At 36.1% G+C, this 25,521-nt stretch overlaps 1 protein-coding gene across 3 annotated transcripts in view; it reads left to right on the top strand.

The window, feature by feature from the left end:
• The window catches only part of ATRNL1 (attractin like 1), a 427,623-nt gene that overhangs the window by 311,444 nt on the left and 90,658 nt on the right, over positions 1-25,521 (top strand). For 2 of the 3 annotated variants that reach the window (XM_042818665.1, XM_042818667.1), the window contains exon 27: positions 50-157. The exons of the other annotated variant lie outside the window; for it this stretch is intronic. In XM_042818665.1, coding sequence (XP_042674599.1) covers positions 50-157 — 108 coding nt within the window. The remainder of the gene's footprint in view (positions 1-49; positions 158-25,521) is intronic. 3 annotated transcript variants of the gene reach the window in all.

Raw genomic sequence — 25,521 nt, 5'->3', positions numbered from 1 at the left:
AATATTTGGTGTGCTTTTTAATGTTAAAACATCATTTTTTCCCCATCAGCAACTTATGCGAGAGCGACAGCAGATGGCCAGCCGCCCCTTTGCTTCTGTCGATGTAGCACTGGAAGTAGGAGCTGAGCAAACAGACTTTCTACGAGGGCCATTAGAGGTAGGAACAGTGGTGCTGACAAGGGACCGTTCTGATTTGCATATTTATATTGCTAGTCTCATCTGCATCTGCTTTTGAAACCAAGCAGTGTCTGATTACCTGGAGCTGACAAGTCTCAGCTACGTATGTTATGCCATTTTCAAGGTGCATAGTTTTAATAGCATGACATGAGCTGTAACAAAAGCCACTGAAGAATCTATTAGCCTCGGCTGGAGTGACAGCCAGCTCACCTGGTGCTCCTTCCGTGATGGATATGAGCTGGAGGAATGCAAGTCGCAGGAGAAAACAAACCTCATGCTCAGTCCTTCGAGTGCGCAGTGCCCCCTAGTTAACATCTATCTTAATTAGCAGAGATTTCAGCAAACAAACAAATAAATAAAGCAGCTGAGAGTAGCATTTCAGTGTTTTATATGTACAGATTTAAAGAACACTGAGTATACCGCATATTGTCATTTGTAGGTAATGGCTACATTACTGCATTCTTTTATTGTAATTGCAGACCATTGAAAAAGAAATAATAATATGCATGGCAATGTAATATTGGAACAGTGTAATAATGCATGAAATGGATTCTAGAAGTTTCAACTGAAAATAGAAGGAGAATTACAATATGTGAATGATAATGAATATCTAACTTAAGTTGGTCTTTTGATAGATGCTAATCCTCTGTTCCTTTACTTTTATTTACAATATTGTGTTTACAGTTATTACTTTATCTTATTTATGGTGGGACCTGAGAATGAGATGTGATAGCTCTGAAATCTTTCAAGATTGTACTTTTCTTTTCATTGCTGCCAATTCCTCTTAAATTCAAAGCTTCTCTCACTTTTCTCAATAGCCTCTTTCAATTGAAGATTAAATATACTCTATCAAATCTCTAAGGTTCATAGAGAAGTGAGCAATGTGAAAAGCAGATTCATAGCAAAAAAAAAAGTATCAACTCTTGAGTACTTATCAAATTGAGGCTCTCTGTCCTTCTACTGCACAGGAAGCAATCAGAATTATTCTTGCTGATATATTTTAAATACTTGCATTAGATAGTGCATAAAAATGCCATATCTCTTTGGAGAAGCTTTGTTATTTTTGGACAAAAAACTCATCCCCGTCATTCACCTTACTTCTGTCTCCTTTTATCTTGGAACGGAAGATCTCTCCAGCTCACAGACTGAGGACAAAATACACTGTAGTTAAAAGTTAACTTTTTGGAATGTGTTCTCATTGTTTCAGTGCTGACACCTGAGAACATTTCTCTGTTGTCTTTTCTGAGGGAGGCAATGAGTGGGAGCTGTGGCATCCAAACTAATTCTGTACATACTGATTGTTTAATTAAACTTTAGAAGTAAACATCACAAGTTAATTGCCATGTTTTCTTCTCTAGTATCTTTTATACAGCGCTAAAAGGGGATACTAAAATATTTTATTTCATAGTTTTTGTTAGCTATTTCTTCCTAGACTAAGCATTTTTCTAGTAATTGCTTAGTATTCAGTAAACACAGGGTTGCTTTTTCTAACTAATATACAGTTATGCACAGAATAGAGGCCATTCAAAATATCCTTGAAATTACGACACAGTGATCTATATCAAAACAAAGCATTGTGCTGAGTGTTAAATGAATGTGATTCAGCATATTGATTGACTTTTCAAGTATATTCTGCAAGAAAGTGGCGTATTGAGTTTCTACTCCAGGTCTATCCTGAATTTGCAAGTGGACACTAGAAGCTGTAGTTGCCATTGTGTTTTTTAATCTCAGATCTTGTTTGGGCTGAAGGGAATTTGGATCACACATATATTTTCAGGATACAGTGCATAAGCAAAAGACATGCAGTAACTATAACTTAATCTTAAAATTGTTTTTATAATCTTTTGGTATCTGGTGTCTGTTGAGATTATTTGAAGTTAGGGGTCTTTCAGGTAAAACGAATAATATTCAGTAACTCCCTTCCAAATGTTCCCCTGGCACTGTGGAGAACTTGCACTGATATAACAGGGTTTCCAGTTTTAATCAGGAGCACTGTGGTTCCTCACATCATTTTTTTTTAAGTTGTGTGCTACTCACCAATTCTTTCGATGTTATTAATGTATTTTTATTGACACTGTGCTTTCAATCACATTGTACTGGTTCATGGGTCCATGGACACTGGTTTTGTACAGCTGCTGTTCCACATTAATATTGATTGTCTGTTACATGTCAATATTCATATGACTGCCTACATGATAATTTCATTTGGCCACTTTGGTTATCTCTTCTTATTTATTTCCTTTTTTTTTTTATTTAATATCTGGGGCAATTGTTTTACTGTAGAGTTTTATTTTGCAGTAGGAAGGTACGTTTTGACCAGTGTTTGGAAACAGTATTCGTAAATACATAATAAAATTATACTGTAGTTAAAATATACCTACTTTAGATGCCTACATTACAACTGATAGTATTTGGGTCTACTTTGAGTGAGCTGCAATTTACAACAGATTAAAATAAAATCTTGAAGACTACAGAGGAGCACTGAAATTTTAGGCTCTCTTGCTTTTTTGGACTCTCAATGAGCCAGCCTATCTTTCTTAATGTTTTGCCAACAAAATGACAGTATCCTTATAATAACTCCTTCAAAAAAAAAACAGTCATCTGCATCATATTCCTTCTGTTTCCTGCTGTCTGAATGGGTTTTCAGCTCTAGCCTTTGCTCTTCTCAATTTAACTAATATTATTCATTCATTCTTTACCTCTTCAGGCTGCCTTTCTGTGCAACTGTTTTATAACGTGACATTAACATGTTTTGTGTTGTCATCCATTTTGTCATGTTGGTCTTATATCAACACTTAAATATCTTACTGTCAGCTTAAACTTAGCACAGAAGAAATCAAACTTAGATTTCCCCTTGCCCTCCTTCACTTTTAGCATTACATGAACCACATATGCTAAAAATATTGGTATTTTTTATTTGATTATCCTAATTCTAAATATATGAAGCAGTACTTCTTGTTGTGGCTTGGTATTTATGATACGCATCTTGTGCCTTAATTTGGAGAGGAAAAAGGTCCTTTTTGCCTATGGCAGCCCCAGTCTGGACCTTAATCTACTTTCACTGAGATGCCATTTCCCTACATACCCTTAAGTTTCACCAGTTGAGGAGAGGCAAGGGAGTCAGGTGAGCAGAAAGCCTCCATATTCCAAGAGGAGAAAAGGAAGGGAGGAGTATAGTGAAGTGGCTGATATCCAAGGGAGGTAAAGAAAAAAAGGAATTCCTAAGGTCCCACTGCTCACAGTTCCAAGTAGCACAGGCTGTTAAAGAACAGAGAAAGAAAACATCAAAAGCTCTCTGTTCAGAGTTTGATAATATTGTGATATTTTGTGATACCACCATATTTTTTTCCAGTACTTTTCAGTACTGAAATCATAAAAAATTAAAGTAGCATCTTACATCAATAGACATGATACGTATTTCTACACAGTGCCCTCAGTGTTAAAGCATTTTTTATTTCTTTCATTTCTTTTTCTCTGGACATGGCTGCTTTTTGCTCTTCAGTTCTTCAGTATATCATTTAGGCTGCCTTCATATTCCACTGTAAGGAATGTTTTGGGTTTTTTTTCCTCAAATTTAAATCGCTTTTGAAGATTTCCTTCCACTGTGCTGCTGCCAGTCATTTTAGTTAATCTGTACATTAAGCAAGAATAATTTTTTTCCTGTCCTGTTTTCCCTAACTTCTGGCTACTTTTCAGCTTTTTCATAGCCCCTATGTTATTCTGAAACAGGAACGGATTCTTTCATCAAGCCTGTGAGATAAGGTAGACAGTACTGTAAATTCTAGTGTACTGCTATGCTAAGTCTCTGAAAAGTAGTATTTACTCTGCTACATCTGCTGGAGTAAAGGCAGTTGCATTGCTGTCTGCATAGGAACCAAGTGCAGATTTGCTCATTTGATCATACATTTGATATCTATGCAGTATGACTAGGATTATAATTTTTTTTCCAAATCTGTGTTCTTTATAAGTTATTTTTGCAGAAAAGCATGTAGTAATCCTTTCAATCATATATTTTTTTCCATCAAGTTACTGTATTTCTTGTAGAATTGTCACAGATGTTAGACTGATCTCTACTTCTGAAAAGGTAAGATAATTGCAAGGCTTTGGGAATTCAGATAAAATCTGGCCTTTCTCTAGTAAGCAGCAAGAAATATTTGTGGTACATTAAACAAGTTTTGAATTTCAGGCAGTTGTGAAAACTATAAGCAAAGCTCATCTGAGTCTCCTATGGAGATACTCAAGACCTGTCTGGAGGCCTCCCTCTGTGACCATCTGTAGGGAACCTGCTTTAGCAGCGGGCTAGACTCTATGATGGCTAGAGGTCCTTTCCAATCTCTACAATTCTGTGATTCTGTGACTTGTTCTCATTTATTTGAGTTACAGAATTGGACGTTATGCACCAACACCAGTAGCTATCATTATGCCGAGAATGGCTATTGGAAATCAAAGTGACTTATTAAAACGCATTAAAGTCCTGTACCAGAGTTTTATGAAGTTTGGGAAATTGAAGCTTATACTAATAAGATGTGTTGCTGGTTTCACTGGCCAATAAATTGTCAGAACTTTTTAGCTTGCTTTATAAATAATTCCAGTTAAGTTGTGTTCATTTTCTTGTTTAATTTGAATGATTCAATGAGTAATCTTTGAAACTGCAAGCTAAGCATACTTCACTATTTTGTACAAAATGAAACTAGTTGTATGCTTTGTCAGCGTTCAGCTCTCATTGTGTTGTTGACATAATGTCTAAGAACAAGGAACAGACTCTTACCAATTCAGATTGCCTTTGATATTCTCAGTTCCCAATTTTAGACTCAGTATAAATTAAGCCCCATTGTAAGAGAGCAATAACTTATTGAAGACAGTGATGAAATTGTCCTTAGAATGGTCATTCTGTTCTCTTTGAACATGAAGGCATTGCATATTTGGCAAGAGGTGATATCAAAAGCCATTATACTTGAATTATTTGTTTATTTAAAAAATCATGCTGTATAAGTTACAGTTTCAAGTGTTGTTCGTACAACCTGATTGGAGAGCTGAACTTTAAGTACTTCAAAGAATATACTAATTACATAATATTTTGTTATTAATTTTGTATATAACAATAACAGATCTGGTTGTTTTGTTTACAATATGATAACTAGAAGTTATCCCACATTATCTTTTCATTAAAGTAAACATTCTCCTAGATAGGGAAGGATAGATTTGCTGGCTAATCAGCCTATTTCTACCTGTATGATTAGTGCTGGAGAAGGTGCAGTATCAAGTATAGATGCAGCCTGTGAGCCAATTCAACAGCAATCACACAGAACAAATTGCAGGTTGTTCTGCAGGTTGTATGGCCTATAGTATCCATAGGTGGACTCAGGAGCATAAATGTCATTTAGAGACATCTACCTGTTACTTTTTTTCATTATCATCCAGAAAGTAAGGGTGCTTTGTTTCCTTTGTAACTTATAATACTTTGGATATGCATGTACAAAGCTGTTGTTATTTGAGCTCTCATTTAATTCTCATTTTCTTTTTATCTTAGTAATGTTTTTATTTTACCCTGTAATAATTTCAAATCTGTATAATCCATATGATGTATCTGTAAGTCTGATTGGTACTGGAAAGACTTTGCCTAAGTACTGTGTCCAATCTGAGTCACTGCAAAGGAGGAGAGAGAATCTAGATCAGAACAATGTGAGCAATCAGAGCCAAGGGAATTGGATAGACTATTGAAAGAAGACAAAATAATAACCTTCAAATATGCAAAATGTTAGTAGCAATCAGGAGAGTAATAACCTTTTCGTTGTGTGCACTGTAGGCAGCACAGGTGTGATGGACTTAAATTGTAGTAGAGAAGGTTTAGGCTTAGTATCAGGAAAAGCTTCTCATAATAAAACGGAATCACTGGGAGTGGTTGCCTGGAGAGGTTATATAATTTCCTTCATCGTTTTTTAGAACAGGGTGGAAGAACAGTTCTCAGAAATGATGTATGGCTACATTTGCTATTCTCCTTTCAGCTCTGCCTTTGCTATGAACCGGATTGCCTCCTAGCTCTTCCTTCTGCAAGATCTCCGAACATTTTCCATTTCTGTTTGGAGACCTTAATTGCCTTCACTGCACGATGAGTTTTCTGTTACTGAATGATTCTGACTCTTTCCTTTAGTGTTGCAGTTACCTTCATTGATCCACATCCTCAGTTTTCTTCTAAGATCGGGCACCATTAAGTCTCCCATGACTGTGTGTTTGCTTAATGTGATCTCCAACTCATTCTGGAATTGCTTTTACCTTTTCTTTACCTGAAGTCAGTATTCATGATATAATTATTTTTTATCTTAACCACATTGCCATTTTTGTAGCCTCTCAAAATCCATGCATACTAAACTAGTAGATCTCAAGGAAATGTAGTCAGATAATACACCTGATGCTGAAGAAAAGAGTCTATTTTGGATCTCAGTTTCTTTTCTTTTTCCTGTGTTACTCAAGGATTATACTAAATTTGCTGAACTGTTACAAGAAGTCCAATGCCTTGTGCTATATTTTGACCTTGTCTCCCTGCATTCTCTTCTGCTCATTCCCTCAGTCTTTTATTTATCTGAAAATTATTTTCCCTGAACTGTTCAGTTAGTTAAAATCCTACCTTCAAATCTTTGTGTTTTCCTTTGCAAAAGATTCTTCTGTAATAAGAAGACATTATTAAGATATTTTCATGTAATATTCATGTTAATTGTTAAGAATGTTGGCATGCGGCAGAATCCTTAAATGAATTTTTTAGGATTCTGGATTGATTCTGGAATTTATGCAGTCTCTAAACTTACAGAAAACACACTTTTAATGCTTGAATTCTCCTATCTGATTACTTATTTCTGTTGAGTCAATTTACCTTCGTTGACCAGGCACTGTAAGAAGGTGTTGAATGTGATGGATACAAGATCTCTGTACTTCCAAGCTGGTCTCCTGATGTTTCATGGTAACATGCCTTGAAGGTAGAAGCTCTCTGCTGATTCACCTCAGTTAGTTTAGTAAAACTGTTTTTTTTTCAGGTTTTTTTTTTAATAAAAATGTATTTTGCACATGTACTGCGTAATCAGATAACTACAGAAATTGCTTGGATAGAAATATTTTATTTGTTTCCAACAAAATTGCCAACAAATGTTATGCTCAATTGGAACAATTAGCAGGATTTTTGGCTGACTTGCTAAATGTAGGTGTTTCGGTGATATTGGCATGCTGTGAATAGAAATTGTTAAATTACTGTATTATGCATAGTTGCAAATTGAAAGTATCAAAATACACATTCTGATTGTTTTCAAGCAGAAGTATGTAGATGTGTCTGTAAATGTTATGAAAAATGACACTTTACATGCCCTATTTTTTTTTACATTAATAAATGTAATCTTGTTTCATAAGGTAAAAAGGTAGAAAAATCAGTGAATGCAAAACAAAATAAATGTGTGTGCAGCGCTAGGATTATCTTTTAGCAGGATTTCTCAGGGAATCTTGCCTTTGGATAACAAATCCCCAACAATGTAATTTTTCTAAAATTGCTTAAAACAAACTTACCAAAGCTAGGAAATAGCTGTACTATCAGGATAACCAAAAACGCATGTATGTTTAAGGTTTTTTTTAAGGTTTGTTTGTCTGGGCCTGTCTGTACACCCTATTTTCACATGCCTTTCCCTGCCAGGCTGCTCTTTCTAGTTATATACATTTTCCATAGCTACAGAGAATGTTCTTTCCATCTCAGTATCTAACTTTAGTTTTGCCTGCTTGCTTTGTGCATCGTGGCTCTTGGATTTCAAGTTGCATGGGGGCTCAATGTGAAGAAGGCTGAGATGTGCTCCTGTTCAGGTAGACCGTGACACACTACTGGATTTTGTAGAGATTGAAGCTCAGTTCTCTCCTTGCCAGGGTCACTCTTCATCTGTGCTGTTGTACAAAAGGCAGATGAAAACCCTGCTCTCATTTTGTGCCCATCATCAAGGTGGAGGGAGTTTAATACTGTGCTGCCCACTGCTTCTTGTTCCCTGCGCTCTGAGTTGAAGAAGAGAGAATCTGCAGTTTAGATGTTACTTTTCCCTGTTCATACTTTGAGAAGTAGATTTTTTTTTTTTTTTTTTTTTTTGAAATGGTTATTTAGGAAGGCCTGGTAATAATTAATAAAAAAAACCTACTAAATCACTTCTTTGGTGAGATGAACTCACATGCCCAGCCTTTTTGTCACCTCTTTGAAATTGTAAGTTACAAGACAGTTCACTGGCTTAAACAAAGAGAGGTAGAAACACTGCCTGTGACGTGGCTTTAGTAATCATCTCAGCATTTTTAATTGCAAAAAATATAATATTCTTAGAATTTGAAAAATGATTAACCCCAATCAGGTTTTAGGACCCAATGGTATGATTCCTTAATTGTTCCAAAGAAGTTTTTTCCATTTAAGATTTATTTTGTAGATCAAAGGATTGTGAATGGTATACTGCAGTGCAGTAGGCACTTCTGTAAAGTAGAGATTACAAAAGCAGTTAGATGCAGTGACATTGGGAATATCAGTAAGTTTGAATCACAGCCATCTCTATATCAGGAATCCTTCTAATGACTTAGCAGTATTTTTGATGTGTGATTGCTTTCAGTTATATACAGAGTGTACTTTAGTAATCTATTAGAGCTTCCTATAACAAAAACTGTAAAACATGATTATCTGTAGAGGGAAGAAATAAAGTTTTAAACAGATATGTATGAAATGAATCTTTCCTTTTATTTCCCAGTGCTATTTCTCATACTATATGCTTAGCAAGATGACCTTTATCTTATCTTTATTATTCAGCTTTTTGTAGGAAGTGGAAAGTTTAAGTAGACACTTGCTGTCGGCTTCTTGCCTCCGCTTTTTAGGTCTTTGAGAAAGATGGATAAATATTGAACCATCTGTAGTTAATAAATGGAATTACTCTGTTCTGCAAACACCTTAATTGTTATTAAAAGAAAAGCCACTGGGCTTTTGGAAAGGTAGACAAGCAATTTATTTTATATTACGATATTTTTCAGATTTGTAGGAAACAGAAGGAATCAAATGTTGAACACACTTAAATATTAGTTTATGTGTGAAAACAAAATGCATTATTCAGTGACTTGTATACAACATTTGTGTTTCTCGACACAATACATCAAACTGTGATCTCCACTAAATATAGCAAGAGGAGCTGAAATGCCTTTGGCAATGAGATCTAGTGAGATCAATCTTCTCTGGACGTGTGGATGCCGTAAAGTGCATATTCCATTTTCTTGCATGACAAATGTCCTCAAACCATATTTAAAGAAAGAAAATATATTACCATTTTGTTTTAAACTGAGCCAGCTGAACATCATAAATTGAATATCCATAAAAAACTCCAAAACCTGCTGTTGGGTACTCCGATGTACTCTCAGCGTTTAATCATAAATATTTGCGCAACACTCTCCCATCACTCACATGCTGAAATCAGTAAAGGTAAAGTTGCATATCCAAGTCCAACACTATGTGTATCTGCTAGAGCATGGTTAATAACTAGACTAGTGTAATTCCATACTTGCTCTGATGCATTTATTGAGGAATAGTGCCTTTGTTTGCATGATCAAATGCTTAATAATCGCAAAAATATTTTAAAGAATCGAAAATGTTTTTATTTTTCACACTTTTTCATAGATGTTGTACTATAATCTGACTACTTAAATTTATACTTCCTCTAAACAGCTACAGCATCTGTTTCTGTTCTAGTAGGAAGCTTCTGTGAATGATATCCATTGAATACCGAGCACAGTATCATTGTGATCTAGCAACAATTTATAAACAATTTGCCAATATTTTGGACAATAAACGGCTACAGTTTTTAAATAAACTTCTTATGCATTTTGCCATGCATTTTTCTGAGAACAAGCAAAGATAGAAAAATCTGTAAAGGATTTGGGATATATGGTAAAGAAGTTTTTGAGAAATCTGCAGACATAATATGATTTCACTCATGTTATTAATCTAATCCTAAGGAACTTACATCTTCTCTGATACTTGGAATTTTGTTCCAAAAAATTCCATTGTTCAAGATGAACAAAAATGCCAACTGATGGCTTGATCACAGGACTTTAGGCAGTGATTTATATGTCCATCTGAACCACTGAGTACCCTGAGGATGAGGTCTGAATCTTTGAACTTACAGTTCTTAGAAAGCCATCACAGAAGGTAAGAGGTATTCTGACATTTTTACAGCAATCTCTGCAATGGTCTTTGTTACTGAGGTATACACTATTACTCTGTTTCAGACAGTTTTTCAAAGAGCTTGAAAAGTCTGATTTATATCATAGAGCTGCAGTTGCCCTGAGAACTGAAAATAAAACAAACAGCTCATTATCTTCCAAAAGGTGGGCCAATTACTTCAAATCAATTGGGAAAGACAGAAAGAATTATATGGAAAGATGCTTAATGAGATCTGGGAATGAATGAGAAAGCCAAACGCTATTCTGAACAGCACATTATGCTAATCATTGTTTGGTACACCTTCCTTGTAGTTGTGAGGTCTTCAGATTTCTTTCCCATACTCAGGTAGACTTTGCTCAGTTTTAACTCTAACCAGCTTTTCTTCATTATGTTTCAGTACACTAACACGGTAATGTGGTGAGCATCTGTGACAGATGAATGCAACAACTTGTTAGCTGAGTATTTGTAGCACTAGAGAACTCATCTTCTCTCCAGCTGTTTTGGGGACTTTATATTGATAAGAATAAAGAATTAAGCCTTGTTATCACAATTTATGTTAAACAAAAATTCAGTATTTTTACTTACTGAATTGGAATTGAATAATAAACCTAATTGGTAGGAAACTGCATTCATCATGTACAATAGAATCATAAACTAATACAGGTTGGAAAAACATAAACTGGCTTAGGTGGGAAAGAACCTCCCAGAATCATCTGTCAGGTTGTTTAGAATTATGTCCAGTGGTGCTTTGAGTACCTCTAAGGATGATGATTCCAAAATCTTGCTATCCCCCATTCAAATGTTTGATAACCCTCCCTGTGAAAAACTTTTTCCCAATTTCTCGTTAAAATCTCCCCTTTTGCAGCCTTTTTCTACCTCCCATTATCTTAACCCTGTGTGTCTTTGAGCAAAGGCACAGTTGGATTCAGATCCCACCTTAACCTTCCAGTAAGAGTGAACCAATCCTGTCAGTCTTTCTTTCTAACTCCCAGGCCATACCACTGCTTTGAAAGTCTTGCTAACTAAAGTCAAGTTTAACATCATCCACTGCTATCCCTCTAAGCTAGTCGTATTGCCAACAAAAGCAGTCAGGTGTGTGTGGAAAAGTTTGTCATAAATTGGCCTGGCTGTTCCTAATAATGTTTTTGTCTTCATTTGACTGGACACAGCGTATGGGGAGATCTCCTTCATAGCCTTCCCAGGGACAGTGGGAAGCTAGTTCAGCTGATCAATCCAAGTTTCCTTCTCAGTCTTTTTGAAGACATGTGTAACACTTGTCTTCTAAAAGGAACTTCTGTGATCTCTTTGACCAAAGATGGTAACATTTTCTCAGGCACATTGACCAGTTCCCTTAGCATCCTGTCTGACTCTGTGGACTTGTCTATATCCAATTTATTTAAGGATTCCACTATAGGTGGTATCCACCACACCACTCTCCCTCAGATTCTGCTTGTAGGATTATGGATTAGAGAATCCTGAGAAAAGTTCTTACCAGTAAAGGCTAAAGAAAAGAAGGTGGGACATAAAACAGCTGTTACTTCACTCTGTGTCACTAGATTCCCTGCACTACTGGCACTTGCTCTTGCTTCTGGTACACTTACAGAAGTCCTTTCCATTTCCTTTCACATCCTTCACTAGTTTCAATTTCAACTGAGCTTTAACCTTCCTGGTTGATGGTTTCCTGATTGATGGATTTCTGTACCTAAGTACATCGTGTTGAAGTTATGCTGAGTCTAGGTATGCTCTATTAACTCAACCAAACCAAGCTAAAACAAAATAAACAAACAGAAAAACCCCACGTTGCTCAGGTTTTCAGGCTTTTTTTCTTTTTGTCCACAGAAAATACACTGACTATAGATCTCTCAGGTAAACTAGAACAGCTTTGAGGTTACAGCTGCAATGGTACTTCCCTAGTAGCAGCATGTAATAGTGGTCAAAATCTGCTTACATGCATTTGTTTCTTGGTGAGGCACGTTTTTTTGTTGTTTTACTTCTTGTTGTACTGCTGTGTGAAGTCCATAGTTTTTTCTTGTCCTTTAAATGTTAGTAATTGCAATATGTGCCTTTCTAAGCTATGTACAGTGTTTTTAAAGGATGTGTTTAACTACTGAAAGTGCATATGCAATTACAAAACATAGTTATGAGTTTGTGGCCTACACATGATGAGATTAGTTCAGTTTTTTGATATGCTGTTGTGTTTTGTTTGTTTGTTTTTTTAAGAGGCTTTGTGGTAAATTATGTGCAGTCTGTAGAGTAACAAACCAGAAAGGGTTAATAATACATATGCTCAGCCTTGATCAATTACCCAATTAGAAACTACAACAGTTCTAGTAAGAACTAGATCCAATTAAATAGCAAACTTGCCTGAAGGTTCTTACTGAGAAATGCTGTGGAAAGGTGTGTGAAGAGCTATGTCTGGCCATGGAAAGCTGGTGAGCTGTGGAGGAGATGACTCCTTGAGGTTGTTTTCCATGCTATGCAAACTCACAATGCTGTTTTAACTGTTCAAAGAGTTAGAAAAAAAAGGAAAAAAAATTAGTTTCAAGTATATTCCTTATATGCAGTTGCATTGAAATTTTTAAAAAATTACTTGTGGTTATTATTTGTGTATTGTAGAAGCTACACTGAAGCATGGTACAGAACTGCTATAGAATGTGAAGCAATTGTATCTGAAAGTGATTCTTTAGTATTACATACAAATAATTAAAACAAAGCTTCAGTGTTACTTCAGCTGTAAGTAAAGAAAAAAATGTTCTCTGCTGTGTATAATCTGATGCTAGTAATGCAGACTACTGATCTATTTTAATAGATATCTTAATCTAGCATTTAATACATTAATGATTTCATTCATTGTAGTATTTCTTTTTCCAAATGGGATGTACTACTGAAGACAGTATATTAATAATTTAGGTGGATAGTGAATCTTTTCCAGCTTCTGTTCAAACACTCACTGTCACCAATTTCATGCAGTCATAACAAAACTAAAATCAGTGTGACACAAAGAATGATACTGAACTGTCTAATCTTTAACAAACGACAGTAATTAGCTATATTTCAAGCAAAAAATAACATGTACCAGATGAGAAAGATGATATTTCATACACTACCCATTACCAGAGATGTTGGACCAAATGAACTTTCAGTTACACTCTTACATGAGCTATTCTATCATGGAATGAATGTATTAAAAATGATACTTGTAAAATAAGCTTGATAAAGGAAGAAGAAACTCTGAGAAATTTATGGCTTTAGTGAGTAGTCAACATTATTGTTAACTTTTGATAAAGGCTAGAGGGATTCTGATGGAAACCAGGGAAACTTTGTCTTCTTGCATTTTTTTTCCCCTCTGTTAAGAAAAGAATGGCAGTTCAGTTCACCTCTGGTCATTTCTGCAGACATTTAAACAGTACCAGCTTCCTCTTTTTTTAAAGAGGCTAGAAATGCAATAGTTGTTTTCAGGTACCTAAAAACTCTTTCCTACGTAGAAAAGCTTGTTAGCATCCCTGACTGTATGATATGGTGACCTTGGGAACGTTCTCTGCAATGGGAATGAGGCTTCCGACATTGAGCGGGCATCTAAATCTTTCCATTGTGAGATTACAGTGGTCTGAGGTTCAATAGAAAATAACTGATGAATACCATCATTTGTCTCAGTCTGTAAAACCAGTGAATAAGCTGAGTAGCTGATAAGTAAAATTAGTTCCATTTACCCACCATAAATAAAAGAGGAAAGTTGTGCGAGGAAAAAGTGAGTGATGGAGTGAGTAAAAGCTGTGACCTAAGCCAAACACTGCCCATTATACTAGCAGCAATAAGTACTATGTCTATGCAACTACTTCAAAACAGCAGAGAAAGGAAATATAAGTATACCTTCCTTTTACTTAGACCATTGCTTTGTGATTGCAAAATGCGTATAATGCAGGGGAACCAGCATCACCGTGCTGGAGGTGATAGTGTTCTGGTAGTAAAAAGGATGTGGATGCAGTTAGTGCTAGAAGCATGCCTTCAAATTAGGTGTAGTACAGATGCAGGCTGTAAGACATAATATAGGCTCAGTGATATAAAAGCTGTAGTATTTCCCTATAGGAATTCTGATGTGAAAATGTAGTACTGTTCTTCTATAAATAAGTTCTTTTTTTTTTTTTTTTTTTTTATATGAGAACTAGTGCATACCTAGTTATATTCAGTAGCATCTTCCTGAAAATAGCCAGTCATGCCTATGCATTTCTTATATGTGCTTATTTACTAATTGTTTATTAGAATTTCCACCTTCTTGTGTGGAATAAAATGGGGAGAATATAAACATTGTCATTATTCTGAAATCCCAAATCTGTGTTCCTAATAAAATTGTTACTGATTCTGAGGAAAATAACCAAAGAACTGTTTTTAAAAAGTTTAAGTCTGTTTGTGAATAATGTATATTCTCTTCTAGAACTGAAAGTTCCCTTATAAACATAAATGCAGGGAAATTAGCATTTTCTTCATAAGCTACAATCATATTAAAACAGATATTGTATTTACAAAGAAGACGAATGCCTTTTTTTAGCTTTACAGCAGTTTTAGGTCTTCCTACATGTGACTGACTAGGTAATAAGGCAAATATGCATGTAACATAAGGTGAGCACAGATCAAAGTTAAAAGGAGTCGTTACAAAATAATAAAACCAATTCATTTTATTGGAATAAATGGGCCTGTATGAACGCTGTCTGAAATGTCTTACTGCTGCTTGCCAGTTCAGAGGAGATCAACACAGCTGCTGTTATATTTCATGTTCCCTTTCCTATAACATGATGCTGAATTATTACTGTACTAATGGTCTGAAATGTTTCTAAACTGCTGGCAAAGCTCCAGCGTATTTTAAGTGTCATGGTTAACAAAGTGAGGTTCTTCAGTATTATCTAACAGTCATTGTCATAATCTAAGTGGTATTTGTGGTGGATGGAATCATGCTTCCTGAAGTGTGAATGTTCTTCTGCTAATTCATTGTCTTAAATAATTTATAGTAGTAAATCCTATACAATGCAGATGAGAACCTTTGAGAAAAAGCAAATATTGTAGTAATTCAATATTTTAGTAACCTTCTAGCTATTTGAAATAATCTACTAGTAAGCAATGTTTATTTTCATGTTTAGGTATAAAAATGCTTCTTATATACCAGCAGATATTCATCCCACTTTACACACAGGAAACCTGGGAGGGAAAAACTGGATGCAAGCCCAGGTTTTCTTGTTCCCTATCCACTGTCTTACTCATAAGTGATAGTATTTGTATTGAATCTTTCAATCTTCAATCTAGATGTGACTTTAAACATAACAGAAGCCATAAAATATAACTCAATAATTACTGCAGCTATTCCTACAAATACAAGTCTTAACAAGCACTCATTCAGAAATACGATGCCAATTTAAAACTACCAAATGAAGCATGGGAATAAAGTTCTCCCAAGAGATTCTGGTATTCTCCTGTACTACTCCTTTTTAGATGTCTGATTTAGATTTGAATCAAAAGCCATGTATGCACCATATCCAATATGGAATATTGCAAAGGGTCACATCTTCAAAATTTCCTAAAACAGGCTGCTAGAAGCTCATTGTGTTGGATCAAAATTCACAACTCGATATGGTCTCCAGGACCTAGATGCTCATGTGACAGCTTTCAAATATAAAGGTGGGACTGCTGCAACTGTTCTGTCTAAAGTAGTTCAATGCCTGACTACTCTGTCATGTCAATTGTCATGGCTGTTACTATGCAGATAGGAGTTCTTGAGCTCTAGAAGATCAAGGAAAATGTGATCCATCACCTAGGCTGCTGTCCTGGGAAAGAGGGTTTGGATTTTCTCATTTTTGCAACAAGTGATAACCAAAGATTTAATACAATTGAGCTATAGTAATGAGTTGTTCATGTATTGTGCTTTGAGGTAGAATCAACCTTTGCTTCTATATTAACAACGGGTTGCAAACTGTAATTTGTAATGGCCTAATTAATCCTGAAATTTCATTGTTCTATTGAAAAATTGAAGCGTGTTTACTTTAGTGTTCATGTGCTCATGTAAGACATGGATACCGAACTGCTTAGACTACAGTAAATTCTGAACAAATATCGAAGATTATGTACCAACAGGAATTTGGTTTTGGATTTAAGTACTAGCAAAATAGTTAGGAGACTTTTGTGGATCAGTAACTTATAAATAGATATAAGTTTTACACATCCATGTTTCAGTCACAGCTGATCATTTGGATCTGTAACTATATTCTTTCGATGATTAATGTTTTTCACCTCTTCAATTTTTTTTTTTTTTTTGAGGGGGTGGGGGAATCTGTTTTAATGCATCAACTTGAATTGTGATAAATTTAAGAGCCACTTACATTTGTTTTACCTCTTGAAGTAGTCTCAAAACATTATGTTTAATTGGTACTTGTAGATTTTGATTTAATACCCTTTCAAAAGGCATTTAATAAAGCTAATTTAGTTCTACACACTGCAAAGTATGTTTTCTAGTATATCAATTTTTAGAACCTGCAAACTGTTGCAATGACATATGACTCTATACAACTCTTATACATCTGCTATGTGGTTTACAGGTATAAAGGACATGAAGCTTTAAGCAGATTAGTAAGCTATAAAATAATCACACAATATTAATTTTCTGCGATAGTGTAACTGCTTATTTGTACTTGAGTGGTGCTAACTGAATTTCAGAGAATATTTGAACTTGAAGGTGAAGGTCTTTCCATTAAGGCATTAAGTTGTTTCTAGCTGACATCTTTCTAGGATCTGTTAAGAAATTAATGGTTTGCATTGTTTTTCAAAGGTTCCAAGTCAATGGATTTTCTTAACTTCCAGATTTCTACTCAGCACACACATTCCTGGATTATCTAGTCCTATAGTCTTCATTCTGAGATAAAAGTATTCACAACATGTGAAATGAAGAATACAGGACATACTGTATTCAGCAACCTGTTGCTGCTAGATGCTGAATGATGACTGATGTACCAAAACTGGAGGAAGTATGCTCGAACAGTCCTGAGCTCATTACAATTTCACAACTGAATTGTTTGGTAAACTGTCTTACAATAACTGGCTTATGCTTCACTGATACATTGTGTGAATGGTTCAATTTCTAATTCTGGGTATATATTAGAAATTCTGTGGAAGAAATGACAAATGTGATTTAGAAGCCTCTTAAAACTTAGTTCAAGTAGATGAACATCTTTTCCAGTTTACACAGATCTCTACATACTTGTTTCTTTTTTTGATGATTGCTCTGTCTTGTTATATGGAAGTACATAACTATTTATTTTTTACCAAGGGAATAAATCTAATATGTACTTATTATATTACTCTCGTATTCAGAGCAGAAATAGTGAGCAACAGTAGATGTCTAATGCTTAGTATTGGAGTTTACATAAGAGAAAACACTTTAAAGGAAATCCTAACTGGTTATTTTCTATGGTATGATGTCTTATTAGCCTGTGGCAATAAGGTGTCCAGTCAAGTCTAACTTAAGAAGTAAAATACCAGAATAAAATTTTGCAGGTAGCGATGCCTCTTGTAGGACATAGAAATGTTATTTTTTGTCTGAACTCTTGTCTATATGGTTGCAGTGTATGCCCTGAATAAGAACATTCTCAGTTCACAACTATCAACAAATCACTTATAGAGACTTCAGAAGCAGAAAGGTTTGTTAAGGGTGAACTGAGCATACATGTCCAACCCAATGTTTTTGTTAACCTTTTTTTGTTTTAATAAAAAATACTTTAACTATATTATCTTTCCATATATAAGTAACAAAAGTTCTTTTATATTGTATCTATAGCCCAAGCCCAAGACAATTCCTCTCCATTCAGTATGGCCAGGCAAACCAAATAGTTGGACACTCACAAACTAATGCCTGCAACCCTCCAAACAGAGCAACTTTGCATCTGCTTATGAACCAGCAAGCAATATCTTATTCAGCATCTGGACACAAACACTGACCAGATGTGCTGAAATCAAATGTAGTAAATGCTTCCAAGTGTGGCATAATTACTAGCATGTATGATCTAAAAGACCCCACAGTCTGTTTTGGCTGATCGGCAAGAAGCAACATTGCTACATTGCTGCATATTTCCTAATGTTCTTGGAAGCTTGCAGAATCGAGTCTACTATGGGAGCAGTTGGGAAGCATTTGTAATTAACCATGCTGCCAGTAGGAAGAACGGTGGTGTCTGTAAAATACAGACTAAGTACAGTTGGTGAATTTTGTGTTAGTAATCAATGGCAAAACTGCATTATAGGCTGTGTTAATTATTTACAGAAGAATTTAAATTTGCTGACTTATTAGATGATACTTTTAGCAAAAGACAAGTTATTGGAAATGCAGTGCTAAAATGAATTATTACAAGTAAGTTAACTGTCTGAAATTAAATTAGGTAATAATTTAATTTTTTCTCCTGTAAATTGGCATTCATGACAACTAGTTCTAATACACACCTGAACCCATTATTCTTGGCACTTCATGAAGTGACTATAGCAATTTGTATTGACAGACTCTTATTGAGTATAACTTCTCAACAGGAACCAATTAATCAATTAATTAATCACAGTTGTACTCAAGGTTGGGTTTGTTGCTCTATCATTCAGAAAATTAACTTTTGAACCTGTTTTTGATTAAGGCAACTTGACCGGTTTAGTTTCCATTGGATACTTTATTAAGTCTAGACTAATTAAATAAATGAGTGTTAAAGATTTCTGAATTACTAGCAAAATTTAAATTTATACATGCTAATTTGAAAAATACACAACAAATCCTAACTCCATTGTATTTACCATTGTAAATTATTTCAGAAAAGATTGCCTTACGTTCGATCATGAAAGCTGTGTAGGTGCATGCAGGAAGAGCTAGCCACTTCTGGAAAAAATTGGGGTAGCAGACATCAAAAATGTTTTGATGAATATCACTATAAAAACGTAGTCTTTCAAATCTCTCTAATAAATATTGCCACCTTCCTTCACAGTTCAATAAGACTTCTAAAGCTGAAATTAAAAATGAGTGTATCCATCCTACCACCTGGAAAAATCATTCTGGAAAAATGCTGTAAGTATGTGGATTCCAGTGACTGCAGTGGATCTGCAGAGGATACCAAGATTCATTACTTCACAGAATCCATTAAGACTTCCCTTTAGTGTGAGGATCTGCCTGTCTCTCTGTCACTGCAGTAACAACCTGCACATGCTAACATAAATTTAATTACGTAACACTAAAACTGTACCTTCAATTGAATGTATTTTTCTGTCAATATTTAAGTCCTGGTGGAGAGTCCTACTCTGCCAACATAAGCACAGCATTCCTATTACAGATTAGGAGAATGGCTTTGATCACCTCTATTTGATGAAATAGACAACACTGAAACTTGAAGTAGAATGTATAAAATGCAGATTAATCTGATCATATTGACAAACGTATTCACCAACTCAAACTCATAGACAAAATTTTTGAAATGTAAATTTATATTGCATTTTATCTGTCCTTTGAAAACAAGCATAACTTTTTTTTTTTTTGTCTTAGTTTGGTAGTATAAAAGCTGTCAGTCATAGAGTGTCTTTAGATCTTGTTAGCCAACTGGCAGTTTTAATAGAATAACGATAAGTTAGAATTCCACTAATATATTAATTTATCAAGAAACAGTAGTTACTGCTTTGCAAAGGTATTAGAAGTGTATTTTCAGATTTTTTTTTTTTTTTTTCCCTGAAATATTGAAGAACCTGAGCAAAGCTATCCTCTCTGTGGGGATGTCCCCACATGTTGTGATAGGAGAACTTTACTGCCATGGACTAAAACAGCAATAACCATTTTCTAAAAGAATGAATTCTTTTTTTTTCCTTTCTTCCTTCATATCCCTCTTCCTTGTACTTCTTCAGAGTGCTCATTCTCACTGAATATTTTCTGATTCTGTTTTTTTTTTTCTTTAAAGATTGGCTTGAAGATGAAAAAATAAGGAGAGAAATGAATATATTTGTCTTCTGTGGAATGAAGTCATAGGGATGAATACTTAGATTCTGTCTGGACTCTCAAATGCCTAAAACCAGCAATGGAAAAAGTATCCAGACAAAATTAATCTAACAGTTCAAATATGCTTTGTCTTCATTTCTCTGTGCACAATTAACACTTGATTTAGGTAGCCCCTTCCTGACTGCTACTATCAAAACACCTTCTCTACTTTAAAAAAAAGGAAAAATTTGAACACGAAGTGTTTATCTAAGCAGTTTATCTTTTGTTCTTAGTAATCTGAACAGTTGTATTAAGAAACTTCAGCTAGAAAAATCATTATGAGATGACAATTAATTGTATCAATATAATACTAGCCAACAGAAAGTGTCAGTATCCTTTTCTAAAAAGTCATTATAAGTTCTGTGGTAAAAAATTTCACTTTTTGAGGTGATAAAACATCCAAAAATAAACAGAGGAGGAAGGGAAGAGGAATGATCAGGATGAGGGTTGTCTCTCCCTTCTAGTGACCCTGCATTGCAAAGAGTCAGTGAAGTAGAACATTCAACAACCTGGAGGCATATGCTAAGCTGCTGGGTTGTGTAACTGCTGGAATTTGAAGAGGACTTGGTGGGCTCATGGGTTGGCATCACAGTTCATGGACAAAGCTGAGTGCTCTGGTATTCACAGTGCAGTAAGAGAAAGTTGTGGATCTGAATGAGTGTTGGTATGAGTGCTTCTCTGAAAGTAATGCCTCCTATTTTATTATATTGGCCCATGACATCAAAAGTAGAAGTTGGTGGTATGGCAGTAGAGGTTGAACCTTCCTTCAGATATTCTATTAAATGTTGTTGCTGCATGACAGAGGAGCAGTCTGACAAAATTGCATCTGCATAGAAATGCATACGAAACAAAAGTATGCCATTGAGTTTTGTGGGAAAACAAGGCACCCACTGATATTCATCGGTGCTTGCTGAATGTTTATGGAAACCGAACAGTGAATGTGAGCACAGTGAAGTGGTGGGTGGTGCATTTCAGCTGTGGTTGACAGTGATGTGAAAGAAAGACAAGCTGAATTTTAGGCAGCCATGCAGATTTTTGCAACCACAGCATGCAGGCTCCTGTTCATTGGTGAAACTGCATAGCTAATGGTGGTGACTGTGCTGGAAGTACTGTTCTGTAGCTGAAAATATGCTCTGTCAGATAACGTTGTTGTGGTCTTTACATGTGTTGCAGTTTCTATGGAAATACATAGGAGACATTAGTTTCAGAGTGACTTACATATAATAGCTGTGTTGCCTTAGAAGAAATCCCACAAACATCATCTCTTTCTTTGTTTCTAATCTACCTCAGAAACAATTAAGAATTATCTGTCGTCAGCTGTTTGCTGACGACACCAAGCTGAGTGGTGCGGTTGATACGGTGGAAGGAAGGGATGCCATTCAGAGGGACCTCGACAGGCTGGAGGGCTGGGCTCGGGTGAACCTAATGAGGTTCAACACGGCAAAGTGCAAGGTTTTGCATTTGGGCCGGAAGAACCCCAGGCACCCGTACAGGCTGGGAGGAGTGGTCCTTGAGAGCAGCTCGGCAGAGAAGGACCTAGGGGTCCTGATGGACGAGAGACTGAACATGAGCCAGCAGTGCGCTCTGGCAGCTCGGAAGGCAAATGGGATCCTGGGCTCCATCAGGAGAGGGGTGGTCAGCAGGGACAGGGAGGTGATCGTCCCTCTCTACTCGGCTCTTGTGAGGCCCCATCTGGAGTACTGTGTCCAGGTGTGGAGCCCTCAGTACAAGAAAGACATTGAGATTTTGGAAAGGGTCCAGAGGAGGGCGACTAAGATGATCAGGGGGCTGGAGCACCTCCCCTATGAGGACAGGCTGAGGGAGTTGGGCTTGTTCAGCCTGGAGAAGAGAAGGCTGCGGGGTGACCTCATTGCAGCCTATCAATACCTGAAGGGAACCTACACCCACGAGGGGAGTAAACTCTTCAAAAGGGCTGACAACAGCAGGACTAGGGGAAATGGATCGAAGTTGAAGGAGGGAAGATTTAGGTTGGATGTTAGGGGGAAGTTCTATACAAGGAGAGTGGTTAGGCCCTGGAACGGGCTGCCCAGGGAGGTTGTGGATGCCCCGTCCTTGGATGTGTTTAAGGCCAGGTTGGACAGGGTCCTGGGCAACCTGATCTGAATGTGTGTGTTTGGTGGCCCTGCTAGGCAGGGGGGTTGGAACTACATGATCCTTGAGGTCCCTTCCAACCCGGGTGATTCTGTGATTCTGTGATTCTGTGATCTCAACATCACCTCCGCTACCAGATTCAGTGACAGATGCTGGGACATCTGAGAGATGCTGGCACTGGAACAGGTTGCCCAGAGATGTGATTGATGCCCCATCCCTGGAGACTTTCAAGGCGAGGCTGGACCAGGCCCTGGGCAACCTGATCTAGCTGTGGTATCCCTGTTCATGGCATGGAACTGGATTAGATGGCCTTTAAAGGTCCCTTCCAACTTGAAAGATTCTATGATTCCACGATCTCAACAATATATTTTTAAAATGTTGAGGTAGAAGCATTTTTTAATTTTTCTATTGAATTACGCAATCTGAATTCTAAACTCAACTGAAGGGATACAGGAGGCTTAGTACTACTACCAGATTTCTGATGTGTATGCGTATTTATTGCCAGACCTTTTTTAACAGAAAAGGAGTAGGATGCAGTAAATCAGTTTAGATACCAGAGAAATTGATTGTGATGCTCAATTTTACTATAATAGTCTAATCTAAAACACTCAGCCCTTTCTAGCTCTTCTGTACTCTTCCAAAATTGTTCCTAACAAGAACAATCTTCAAAAATGGGGCATTTGAGACAAGTTAATGATGCTATAGCTACTCAAGATAACCATTGTCTAGGAATAGCGTTTGCTGCCTAAGCAGAAGGCAGGATACAGTGAATAGATGACTGGTATCTAAGTTCTACAGCAACGCAAAGAAACTTAAAAGGAAAGATGTTAGCCACTATAAGAGCTGTACGGTTGGACAAAACCATGGTTTAGAAAAAAAAAAGCTTTTTTTTCTTGTAAGGAAAAAAAAAAAAAAAGAAATGCATTTTGGAATACAAGAAAAGCCAGTTTTAAAGTTCATTTCTAGTACATTTTATGCCAAGTAAAATCCGGGAATTGCGATTATCACTATTTTGGCATAACAGTTTTCAGCATTACTTATTTTTTATATTTGTTTCAATTCTTATCCACTCAATTTGTTCAAAGACAGTCTCGTTACCCTACTTCTGTCTCTATCCCCTCTAAATTTCTATGCAATTAAATGCTTGCCTTTTAATGATCAGTTCTCAAGTATAGTTCTGTATTGAAATACGTATCTTGCATGACTTAACTTGCTGTGTTTGATTTGCCATATTGATAAGTCTAATCTAAATGTGACCATTAGCAATTTCCCTGTAATTTCATAAAAAGATTAAACAACATCAGGAGACGAGACAGTTTCAGGCTTTAAATTAGTATCTCAGGGGAGGTTTGTGTGTGCAAGCTGCTGAAAACAAGATTTCTCTACTTAAGATAAATGATATACTTTTTTCCACAGTTCTCTTCTCTTGTCATTGCTCTAATCACTACAGCTTAACTGCGTCTTGTGTTCTTCTCGGGGAACAGAAGCATATCTGAGTATGGAGAAATGGGGGTAATGTTTTTTTATTTATAATGTTTGTTTATTTAAAAACAGACTCATGCAATCCAGCCCAAGCCAAAAATCAACTTTCAATCTTGGAAAGAACAGCCATAAATTGAAGAAAACAAATATTGGCAACTTATAACAACATATTCCCTTGTGACATAACCTTCGCCTAACCCAATTCTAGCTCTGTGATGAAAAGGTGCATCTCTCAGATGTTCTTTGGCACAGCTTTTCTTATCCATTTCCAAGTCTTGCTGTGCCTTTGGAGAAGGAAGCAGCAGTATCAGAATCTGTCCAAGCCTCTTTTTCTGGCAGAGAGGTATGCTGACTCCATTAGTGACAGCCATTAGAACAATGAGTGCTGTTTACTCCAGAAGCTTTTGGCCTTCAAGACTGTGTATGCATTTCTAACTTATTAAGTAAAATTGAAAAGACTGGGGAAAGATACTGTGTATTGCATGCAGAGTTGCCATCATGTAGAGTGTTTGAAATACCTACAGTGCCGCAAATCTTGCTCCCATTTCACAAATTAGTCTGCCCTAATCAAGCAATCTAGGAAATGAGAGGAGTAGTAACTCTGTTTAAAAGTGATTTTAAGGAAAAATATTTTTCCAAAGTGAACCAATTCTCTTTCCATTTTTCTTGGTGATGGGTCAAATAACAACCTACAAGTAAAAGCACAGGTTTATTTCCACTGAGTCACGGTATCTCATGTGACAACTCTACCTCCTAGAAGAGCTGGCATTTGAGATAATCAGATTGGTGACTACAGAAAGTATTATATAAAAATTATAATTACAGTGATATATTGTGACACTAAAAAGAAATCTAGGTTTTCTACTTTTAATGGTACTGCTGTCGTCAAGCTTGCAGGGTTATTGACCCTGCAGGAACTGTAACTGACTGGTGTTATTGTCATGTGCAAACCCATCTGACCAGATTTAAATTGTAGGCGAGCAAGTCTGCAATACCTCCTGTATTTGCATCACCTTGATCTGTTTAGTCTTCCTGGTATTAAATCAGGGATTAGAATTGGACTTCAGGTTTTCAACTGACTAAATGAAGAATGATTTCCTCCCATGAGTGTGCTATATAAGCATTTACTATTTTTTAACCATAACATTGTCAGGCTATAGGAATACTTTCTCCCTCATTTATATTGTGTTGTCTGACTTCTTGTTGGCGTGCCACCATAATTAATGATGCATAACTATGTCTAATTGATGGCAAAAATCTGTAGTGCTCTTTTCTTTTGTTAACCAGAGGCAATTATCTGTAAATAAAGTCACTCCTCTGAATTTCTCTACAGTTAGTCATCACTTGTATATGTTTTTTTATTTAAAAAAATCTATTTCATCAAAAGGCTAATTCTCTCCTCTAGTAGTCAGTTCATTGACAGTCATAAGTAGCGAATCAAGTCTTCCTATCTAAGCTTTCCTCAAAAAAGTAAGGTACAACTCTACTACTCTCAAGTTAGTTTCTTATAATT

The sequence above is a fragment of the Centrocercus urophasianus genome, unplaced genomic scaffold (assembly GCF_019232065.1).
Source record: "Centrocercus urophasianus isolate 14NV4802_14NV808 unplaced genomic scaffold, USGS_Curo_1.0 seq_17, whole genome shotgun sequence".
NCBI lineage: Eukaryota > Metazoa > Chordata > Aves > Galliformes > Phasianidae > Centrocercus > Centrocercus urophasianus.
Note: the sequence above shows the minus strand (reverse complement) of the source record. Positions and strands in the feature narration are given on the sequence as shown.